The sequence below is a fragment of the Sinocyclocheilus grahami genome, unplaced genomic scaffold, assembly GCF_001515645.1.
Source record: "Sinocyclocheilus grahami isolate Dianchi unplaced genomic scaffold, SAMN03320097.WGS_v1.1 scaffold1632.1, whole genome shotgun sequence".
Classification (NCBI taxonomy): domain Eukaryota; kingdom Metazoa; phylum Chordata; class Actinopteri; order Cypriniformes; family Cyprinidae; genus Sinocyclocheilus; species Sinocyclocheilus grahami.
Genome location: NW_015506811.1, coordinates 52,920 through 64,125, shown reverse-complemented (window position 1 = coordinate 64,125; position 11,206 = coordinate 52,920). Strand labels below are relative to the sequence as shown.

Genomic DNA, 11,206 nt, shown 5'->3' with positions numbered 1-11,206 from the left:
CAGTTCACTCTCCTGTGATGTGACCCTGTTCCCCTCACACACACACACACACACACACACACACGCACTCTCTCACACACACACACACACACGCACGACGCGTTACTTTTTGCTGCGCAAAACTCCGCATTTGAACAGTCAATAACAAATACAAAAACATACGTACAGTCGCTGACTCGGAGGCGCCAGATTGTCATAGCAAAGTCGGAATTGACCCTCTTTTTTTTTAGAAATAGCCTTTGTGCACAGCCAGCCTTGTACTCTTCTACGTTAAAAAAACTGTTGTCCATAAAATGCGTTGCGCAAATTTGAACATCTGGGTTGTGCGGTTCTGTTGTAAATAAATCTTAACCAATGATTCCTAATTGCATCTACTTTCGGAAGGCCAAATAAAGTGCTTTTGCTTTCGCACTGAAACACACAGCGTCTCCCTGACATGCTGCTTCAACACTAACTGCTGTTCCTGAAACCACGCCTTCTTTCTTTGCGTGCACATTTGGGCGGCATTATGCTAATATTTCCACACAGTGATGTAGGTATGTGGGGGCGTGTTAGAACGAGCCGTTTTAGGTAGGCGTGGCCGATTCTTAACCTTTATAAAGAAAATCTCTTTGGATTTGAGACTTTAGTCTTTGCAACTTTACAGATCTTCTTTATGCACCAAGAGCTTGTAACACTCCAAAGAGAAAGGAAAACTTGAAATCACGTCATATGACCCCTTTAAATAAGTGAGTAAGTGACAAATATCGGTATTGGAATCAGACAGTAATTGTTTGTTAAAATCAGTATTAGTATCGGCCAAAAAAATCCAATCAGTGCATCACTAAGTTAACGTTATTGTTATCATCATCGTCCTTGGTGTGAATTGAAGTCTAATTCAGAATTGAATTGCAGCCTTTTATTTTACAATACAATACAAGATTTTTTTCTCGCAATTCTCAGAAAAAAAGTCAGAATCATGAGAAATATCAGCTCGAAATTCTAAGAAGAAAAGTCGCAATTTATCGTTTTTATTATTTTATTCCTTGGTGGAAACAAAAACAGAATTTGCGAGATGTGACCTCAATTAAAACTCGCAATTATGATACATTAACCCATAATTCTGAGAAAAGGTCAGAATTATAAGATAAAAAGTTGCAAGCTTCCATAGTATACTGCATTCTCATTTCAGAATAGTATGTGAAACAATATGCAACAGTGTCAACTTTCAAAAGTAGAATGCATACTGTGGAAACAGCAGGAGTAGTGTGGTAGCACTGGTAGCCATTTTGAACATTTACCTGGGACTGCAGTTACCAATTATATAACAGTACTGTCTATTTTAAGGGAATGAAATGATCTCCCTGAATGCTGCAGGTACTACAGCGCCACCATACTGCAGATGTCTGGAGTACAGGATGATCAGATGGCCATCTGGCTGGCTTCTGCCACAGCCTTCACCAACTTCCTGTTTACTCTAGTAGGCGTGTGGCTCGTGGAGAGGGTGGGCCGCAGGAAGCTTTCTCTGGCCAGCATACTAGGTGAAGATTCAAACACAGCCATAGACACGAGTCCTTACTAACAGACTGAAGTATGTACAGTAATATGTGACTCTGGACCACAAAACCAGTCACAAGGGTCAATTTTTCGAAATTTAGATTTATACATCATCTGAACGCTGAATAAATAAGCTTTCCATTGATGTGTGGTTTGTTAGGATAGGAGAATATTTGAAAATCTGAGGGTGCAAAAAAATCAAAATATTGAGAAAATCGCCTTTAAAGTTGTCCAGATGAAGTTTTTAGCAATGCATATTACTAATCAAAAAATAAGTTTTAATATATTTACGGTAGGATATTTACAAAATATCTTCATGGAACATGATCTTTACTTAATATCCTAATGATTTTTGGCATAAAAGAAAAATCAATAATTTTGACCCATACAATGTATTTCTGTAAACCCCTCCCTTCCATAAGCCTACTCTGCTCTGATTGGTCAGCTGGCCAAGTTTGTTGTGATTGGTACCTAGAGGAGTACGTGAGCAAGTTAGCGATCGCAACCACTGACAAAGCATGCACCTTTACTAGGGCTGCATGATAAATCGCATGCGATATTTAACTCGCATCTTGTCTTCTGATTCGAAGCCTTGAGCTCTGCCCTAGGCCTGGGCTTCCCAGCCCAGCCTTTAACAGGTAAGTTATTTTAGGGTATGCAGCTCAGGCCCTTGGCCGAAGGGGATAATGTCACTGACAGCTGTCAAGGCGTCCTTGGGGCAACTCCCATGGCTATGGTAGAGTTGGTACTTAGTGCTCATGGTGGTTTCTGGCATTCACTCTCCTCAGCATGGCGGCATGGGTATACCGTTCCCCATAGCGACCTCTAGAGGACGCAGTTCGAAGTTCCCTCGGAAGGGATCGTCTCAGGTTACGTATGTAACCATGGTTCTCTGAGAAGGGAACCAGACACTGTGTCCTGTAGTTCCCTTGCCATGCTTTGGAGACAAGCTTCAGATGAAGCAGCGGATGACGTGTTCTCTCGGTGCCCTTTTATACTGTGGTCACGCCAGTTGATGAAGTCACAGGCTGTCGCCGGCCAATGTTATTTTCGTGTTTAGATGTATGCTTCAGACACCGGTCACGCTGAAGGCGTTCCCCATAGTGACCTCTAGAGGATGCAGTGTCTCATTCCCTTCTCAGGGAACCATGGTTACATACGTAACCCGAGACGTTTTTTGTGCTAATATGTGATGTATACCTAGTGCAGCTTTAGGTTTCCAGGTAAACCATGATATTACTGTCTTATCAAAATAGTTCTGATAATTCGCTGTGAACCCACTATTTCCTAAGAATGTGTCAATTAATGTAGACTGTTATTCTAATTACTTCGTTTAACAATAAAGAAAGTAGACATTCTGGTTTACAAACTATATTGTTTCATCAGTTAGTCATGTTAGCACTAGTTAGCACTATTCACCATTACTGTTTTGTTAAGTGTTTACAGTTTAGCAGCTAAACTTTAGCTGTGGACACGATTCGCTTGCATAAGTGTTAAACAAAATGTTTTATGTAATTATTTTAAGAATGGATTGGAGCTCTATATTATTGTTTTATGTAAAGGTTAGGGCTGCACGATAAATTTAATGCATGTAATATTTAATGTGCATCTTGTCAGTAAAGCCGGTTCTGTAATCAGAGGTAAATCTCCATCACCTGCGGGCTTTCACATTGAGCAGCATTAACTACACGGAGCCGTTGTTCACAGACGAGCTGCGCAAAAAATCGCGCGAATATGAACGTGGTTTTGCGCCGCTCGTCTGTGAACAACGGCTCCGTGTAGTTAATGCTGCTCAATGTGAAAGCCCGCAGGTGATGGAGATTTACCTCTGATTACAGAACCGGCTTTACTGACAAGATGCACATTAAATATTACATGCATTAAATTTATCGTGCAGCCCTAACCTTTACATAAAACAATAATATAGTGCTCCAATCCATTCTTAAAATAATTACATAAAACATTTTGTTTAACACTTATGCAAGCGAATCGTGTCCACAGCTAAAGTTTAGCTGCTAAACTGTAAACACTTAACAAAACAGTAATGGTGAATAGTGCTAACTAGTGCTAACATGACTAACTGATGAAACAATATAGTTTGTAAACCAGAATGTCTACTTTCTTTATTGTTAAACGAAGTAATTAGAATAACAGTCTACATTAATTGACACATTCTTAGGAAATAGTGGGTTCACAGCGAATTATCAGAACTATTTTGATAAGACAGTAATATCATGGTTTACCTGGAAACCTAAAGCTGCACTAGGTATACATCACATATTAGCACAAAAAACGTCTCGGGTTACGTATGTAACCATGGTTCCCTGAGAAGGGAATGAGACACTGCATCCTCTAGAGGTCACTATGGGGAACGCCTTCAGCGTGACCGGTGTCTGAAGCATACATCTAAACACGAAAATAACATTGGCCGGCGACAGCCTGTGACTTCATCAACTGGCGTGACCACAGTATAAAAGGGCACCGAGAGAACACGTCATCCGCTGCTTCATCTGAAGCTTGTCTCCAAAGCATGGCAAGGGAACTACAGGACACAGTGTCTGGTTCCCTTCTCAGAGAACCATGGTTACATACGTAACCTGAGATGATCCCTTCCGGACGCCTTGACAGCTGTCAGTGACATTATCCCCTTCGGCCAAGGGCCTGAGCTGCATACCCTAAAATAACTTACCTGTTAAAGGCTGGGCTGGGAAGCCCAGGCCTAGGGCAGAGCTCAAGGCTTCGAATCAGAAGAAAGAGATTTATTTAAGGAGATACGTCCAGGTGTCTAAAAAACCAAACTAGACGCTGGCCCAAATAGAGGCAGTTTATCAGGGAGGCAGCAAGTGGCCCAACTACCTGATGTCACTGCCACGGAGCTCAAGATTGGAGGGTTCAACCCCTAGCGAGGAGAGAGAGGAACCCAGCTCGACCGAAGCGATCAATAGCCCAGGGTCAGAGGACCTAGCTCTCAAGTCGAGAGGAGGACTCAGACAGTCTGCCCAGGACCTGCGAGCTCAAAAGGACCCTCCCGCAAGAGGGGAGCACATCAATGTCCGGGGAGCAGATAGATCGCAAATGGGACATCTGAAATGGGATCCTGCTAGAAGGGGATCACACATTTCTACAGGGAACAACAGAGTCCCAAGATAGAGGCAACTGACCAAGGAGGCGACAGAGACAGGCCTAACAACTCGGTTTCGTTGCAAATTAAGTTTTCGGGAGCATCGCTTTCGGCTCTCAAGCTCACGCGGGCCCTTACAGCACATGCTGGGAGCGACTCATAGCTAACCCTTATAGTGAGGGGAGCACTTCTCAGCTCGCCCAGAAGGCGGTGCTAGATTAGAAGGGGTAACCCAGCAGGGCCCAATAAGAGACAGTCAGCTGGTGCAGCTGGACACAGTCTCATCTCGATAGAGAGTGTGGGTCACGTATAACCAGACCCGATAGAATCTGAAGAAATAGCGGGACCCAATAACCATTCATGTGTACAGAGCTTACTGCTCCTCAGAGCAGAAGCATACAAGAGGGGTTTTCGCAGAAACACAACTCCCTCGTACCTCAGGGAACGCAGTGTACTCAAGCCCACTCCGCAGAGGGGTGATTACTGGTTCGACCATAGGGGCAGTGTGACAGGGAGAACCCACGGGCCTAACCGTCTTTCGAACTGCAGAGTGGAAATAAGGAGTGTTGAGCCACTCAACGCCTCAGCAAGAGGAGCTCTAGCTCAGAGAATGTGCATGATGGTTAAGGAAAGAAATCTCAGGAGACCCCTCAGGGTGAGAGATAAGTAGCGCACCCTGGCCAGAGGATAGGGAGCATGCCGCGAGGAGGACCCACAGGTCCTGAGGTTGCAATGTTATACTGGGGACCTGATGCTGGGAGGCTTCTGCAGAAACCCAGGCTGCTTGTCCAAGCCGAAGATGAGGGCTATCACCAGCCTGGATCCAGTACCAATGGGTGAAACCCTCACTATAATCAGTCAACAGCAGGAGGTTCTGACTTAGCAGGAGGGGTTCAAACCTAAAAAGTCAGAAAACAGAACAGGTCCGAGTAGCGCTGCCGAGAAAGGCTAGTATTGAATACACAAAAACTAGCAATAGAGTAAATGATATGGATCGTACTCACCAGCCATGGTTCCCGCACATGACTCAGGCTCATGGATATAGGCTGGAGGTGAAGTCCGAAGAGCACTGGGGTCCGGGCCATCAGTAGGTAGTTCTATGAGACATAGAAACTAGCCAAAACCTCAAAGGTCCAGCATAAGAGACTGCAATGCAAGTGCAGGAGGCTCCTACCTAACATCAGTTAGAAGGGAAGCTTTTTAGGGGAATTAAGGGAAGGAAGATGAGAGCAGATGTAAATACTCTCAGAGGGAGGTGTGTAGATGGCTCAGGTTTTACTCTGGTCCAACCGAGAGCATTGAGAATGCCTAGTCTGGATCACCTCCCTCAAATCGTGCCTGTCACCCTTTGACCCACGCCCCTTTGAGCCCTACCTGCAGGCGGGGGAGGGGCATGAGTTGCGACACTAGTCTTCTGAGCCCTCCTTAGATCGAGATGGGCCAGGACCCCTTTGTTGTTCGGGCTCAGACCTGGACCTTTGTGGAATGAAGGATTTAAAGGCAACCGAGCGCGTCTTGGCCTCCTTAAACTTCTCGACCACATAGAGATCGGGAAGAAATAGAAGGTTCACCTGAGCTGGAGGGCTATGGTTAGAAAGAAAACGCTCATCGAGGCGCCCTCGAGGCATCACCTTCTTGGCCCGTTTCCACGGCAAGTCAAGCCTCGCCGTGGTGCGATCCATAACCTCAAGCAGCTCATCATACGCGGGGCAGAAGGATTGGGAGGACTCATCCTGGCTTGGAGCCAGCAGAGCACTAGCTGCTGGATCAGATGATGTAAGAGAGATAGCATCGTCGTCCAACAGCTCACTCTCGTCCGTGACTGATGAGGGCGAAAGGGAAAGACCCTTTTTCAACTCATCATCCAAGTCCACCTGCGATCCCCACAAGCTCATTTTCTTCTGTGCCTCAGCAGCGGAGGGTCCTGAACCATGGGGAGCTGATGGCTGTCCCTCTTTCCTCGAAAGAGAGACAAACGAGAGCGGAGCTTTTTCATAGGAAAATGCTCTTAGTGCACGCAAACTGCCCCCTCGAGGACATTGCGCGCATGCTCTTCGCCCAAACAAAAGACGCAAAGATTGTGTGTGTCATCAGGTGTTAAATAACGAGGACACGGATCCACACACTTCTTAAACGCCTTACTTGTGCTCGCCATGGTAAAGAAGTGTAATTGTTCTTACTGGAAATGCACGCTTCAAACTAAACCGTCCTTGACGACAAAGAAGAGGATGACGTGTTCTTCCGGCGCCCTTTTATACTGTGATGATGATGTCACAGGCTGTCGCCGGCACTTAAGTTCAGCTAATTGCATTTAAAGGCTCTGTATGGAATTTTTTGGTCTGTATGTAAGTATGCTACAGTGCACTTCTTTGCATATGATTTATTAACAATTTTAACTAAATGTGAATGTTAACCTAAAAGTTTGATTAAATCTTGTCTTATTGAGGTGTTCCAATGGCACGCAGGAGAGTGCTGGTGTATTCTGGGCCTATAACTACTGCCCAACATCTTACTCCTGGATTGTTCTGCTGGGTCTCGTTCTGTATCTGGCCGCCTTTGCTCCAGGTGAGAGTTTTCTCAGTTCATTGGAGCTTAAAGTAGCCGTTAATGATCATAAAGCCTGATGTCAGGTTGTGTGTTGGAGCAGGTATGGGTCCTATGCCGTGGACGGTGAACTCCGAGATCTATCCGCTGTGGGCTCGGAGCACAGGGAACGCCTGCTCTGCCGGGGTCAACTGGATCTGTAACGTCCTTGTGTCTCTGACCTTCCTCCATGTGGCCCAGTACCTGACATACTACGGTACATCACAGTACACACACACACGACCCTGAACACCAACAGGGTTTATGTTCTATACAGATTCCATCAGCAGCTAAAATCACTAGGTGGTTGCTATGCAGTTGCTAGGTTGTTCTGGGTAGCTGTGCAGTTGATGGGGTGTTTGGGTGGTTGCTAGAGGGTTGTTTTACAGTTGACGGTGTTAGGTGGTTCTTTTTAAGTATGTTATCATGCAGTTGCTAGGTTGTTCTGGGTAGTTGCTATGCAGTTGATGGGTGTTCAATAGGTCTTTATTGTATATGTCTAATTGTTTCCCGAAGCCAATGAGCAAAATAATGCAGCGCATTTAAATTGTCAACGCAAGGAAGTACCTCTATAAAAACGTGCATTACGTCTAAATTAACTCATAAAAATCGAATATAATTTCGTAAATTGTATGAACAATTATGAACAAAACAGCATCATGTATTTATGCATTGCTTAATCCAAAGAGCCGAAGCACCATTCACACAGATTACATTTAAAAACATATGAGATGCAGTGAAAAGGAATAAACTTCCACAAATTCGTGACGTGTTTTCTAAAAGTTTAAACTGTTTTAACTTTGCGTGGCTACATCTCTTGTGTGACGCGAGTGCAGCAGTCATATTTGTCCGTCTAAAAACTGAATATGTGTTCTGCGTGAATGGCTGGGTTTCGGTTTTAACCCATTCAAGATCTTCTCCGCATTGAGCTACTATATTTCTCTTAATATTTTGAATGCATAACGCAGCAGCGGCGCGTCTCGTGGGCTAGACTAACAAAACATTCAAATGGAACAACGTCCCTCATCATCCCCGCATCTCGTGCACCACTGATGACGCTCCCTGATGCACACCTAACATTCAAATGCAAATGTTTTTTTTAAATTCAACTTTATTCGCAATCTCCTCATCACAGGCAGGCACAGCACTCATTTCAGCATGTGTTCGTGTTTGTGTGTGCTGTCTGCGTCACACACTATATTGCGCGCTATATCAAACAATTTTTCTATCGATATCGAAGAAGGTGTACCGTACCGTATCGATATCGATACCATTTTATCGCCCAGGCCTATGTTCAGGTGTTTATTGCATGTTGCTTTGCAGTTGCTAGGGAAATTTTTCTATCGATATCGAAGAAGGTGTACCGTCGATAAATATCAATACCATTTTATCGCCCAGGCCTATGTTCAGGTGTTTATTGCATGTTGCTTTGCAGTTGCTAGGGAGTTGTTATGTGGTTGCTAGGGTGTTGTTGTTGGGTCGGTTGCTAACGTGTTTGGTGTATGTTGCTATGCAGTTTTCTATATTGTTCTAGGTTGTAGCTTGGATGTTTTGTGTGGTTTCCAGGGCATTGCTAGTGTTGCTTGAATGGGTGTTATTATGTGGTTGCTGGGTTGGTTTGGGTGGTGGCTTGGGTGCTCTTGGTGCTAGAGCATTATTTTGTCGTTGCTAGGGTGTTCTTTGTGTTTGTCATGGAATTGATAAGGTTGTTAAGATGTTCTGAGTGTTTATAAACATGTTGTTATACAGCTACTAGGTTGTTCTGGTTCTGGGTCGCATTGCAGTTGCTAGGGAATTATGTGGTTGCACTGCGGTTGTTAAGGTGTTAGGTATATGTTGCTATGCAATTTTTTTTGGTTCCTCTGTAGTTGCTAGGGGAGTTGCTAGGCTATTCTAGCCGAGTTGTTACTAAGGTGTTTTGTTTTTTGTTTTTTGGTGTGCTGTTATGCAGTTTTTAAATTGTTCTGGGTGGTTGCTTGGCTATTCTGTGTGGTTTCCAGGGCATTGTTAGGGTTGCTCGAATGTATGTTGTTATGTGGTTCCTGGGTTGGCTTGGGAGGATGCTAGGGCATTATTTTGTCGTTGCTAGGGTGTCCTGTGTGTTTGTCAGGCACTTTTAAGTTTATTAAGGTGTTCTGAGTGTTTAACATGTTGTCATGCAGTTGCTAGGTTGTTCTGGTTAGTTGCTATGCAGTTGATGATTGTTTGGGGGATTGCTAGCATGTTGCTTTGCGGTTGCTAGGGTGTTATAGTTAGGTGGTTGCTAAGGTGTTACGTGTATGCTGCCATGCAGTTTTCTAGGTTGTTCTGGATTGTTGCTTGGGTGCTCTGAGTTGTTGGTCGTGTGTTGCTATAATGTGGTTGCTAGAGTGTTTGGCTGGTTGCTAGGGTGTTGCTTTGGGGTTGGGCATTGCTATAGTTGTTGTCATGCAGTTGCTAGGTGGTTCTGAGTAGTTGCTATGCTGTTGATAATGTGTTCAGGTGGTTGCTTGCTTCTTGCTTTGCAATTGCTAGGGTGTTCTAGTTGTTCTGTGGTTTCTTGGTTGATCTGAGTGGTTGATACGGTGTTGCTATGCAGCTGCTTCAGTGTTCAGGTTGTTGCTAGAGTTGCTTTGGGGCTCATGTGTTTTTAAGTATGTTGTCATTCAGCTGTTAGGTTGTTCTGAGTAGTTGCTACGCCATTGACGGTGTTCAGGTGATTGTTTGTGCTTTGCAGTAGCTTGGGACTTGCTATGTTGGTGCAATAAAATGGTTTATTAGGTGTTCTGCAAGTTTTATGTACATTGCTATGCATTTTTTGAGTTTTAGTTCTAGGTGCTTTTGTTTTGGGTGGTTCATTGCATATTCTTAGTGATTGATGAGGTGTTTCTGTGTGCTATAGTAGCATTTGGGTCATTCTAGGTGGGGGGTTCTGGTTACTAAAGTGCTTTAAGCTTGTTGTCATTTAATTCAATTAGGATATTTTGAGTAGTTGCTATGCACTTGAATGGGGTGTTTGAGTGGTTGCTAGCATGTTGCTCTACGGTTGCTAGGTAGTTAGGCTTTTCTGGCTGAATTGTTACTAAGGTGTTCCGAGTGTTTTTTGTGAACTACTATGCAGTTATTAAATAGTTCAGAGTGGTTCCTTGGGTGTTCTGAGTGGTTAATAGGGTGTTGTTTTGGGGTTGCTGGGGTGTTTTAGGTGGTTGTTGATGGATAATTTATAGCCATAGCACAAATGATGCTGTACTCGCCAAAGTTTAATACATAGGTTTAGGGGTTTGTTCAAATCACTTACCCTAATTTTAGTAATGATGCTTCCCTGCGGGGGAAAAAAACCTAAGCTGAAAAACCAGACTAAGCTGGTTTTAGTGGGACTTCCAGCCTGGTCATAACTGGTTTGCAGGCTGGTTTTAGAGGGTTTTGACCATTTCTTTAGCTGGCCAGGCTGGGAGACAAGCTGACCAACCAGCTATTTCCAGCTTAAACCAGCTAAGACCAGCCAGGTTATTGACTTAGCAAACACCACAATTTAACAATCATCTAATAAATAAACAGAATGTGATCTATACTTGTATGGGGACTATTGCTGAAATGTGTTTATAGAAAATTTGATTATTTTCTATTTATTTCAGTGTGAATGTCTCCTTTGTCCAGGTGCGTTCTTCCTGTACTCCGGTCTGGCTCTGCTGGGCTTTGTGTTTGTGGTGGGCTGTCTGCCGGAGACCAAGGGTCTGCGTCTGGAGGAGATGGAGTCTCTGTTCGGCAGACAACTGTGCAGCTGTGGAGCCGGCGGCAGTCAGAGCGTTCATTACATCCGGGTAAACGGAGGAAACTGCCGCTCTGATGAAGACGTTACTGATGATGAATAGACACTGATGAAGATGATTTGTGGTGTGAGGGATGCTGTGGTTCCCATTCCAGAGATTCATCGTTCAAGTTGAATCATGTTTTAAAAGCGCAATTGTGTCAATAATGGATGCGATT

At 44.2% G+C, this 11,206-nt stretch overlaps 1 protein-coding gene across 1 annotated transcript in view; it reads left to right on the top strand.

The window, feature by feature from the left end:
* LOC107571667 (proton myo-inositol cotransporter-like) overlaps positions 1 to 11,200 on the top strand; it is a 16,161-nt gene extending 4,961 nt beyond the window's left edge. Inside the window, exons 6-9 of the mRNA XM_016258000.1 lie at positions 1,357 to 1,550; positions 7,085 to 7,222; positions 7,305 to 7,457; positions 10,877 to 11,200. Of these exons, the coding sequence (XP_016113486.1) occupies positions 1,357 to 1,550; positions 7,085 to 7,222; positions 7,305 to 7,457; positions 10,877 to 11,091 (700 nt within the window). The 3' untranslated portion in view covers positions 11,092 to 11,200. The remainder of the gene's footprint in view (positions 1 to 1,356; positions 1,551 to 7,084; positions 7,223 to 7,304; positions 7,458 to 10,876) is intronic.
* Positions 11,201 to 11,206: the final 6 nt, after the last annotated feature.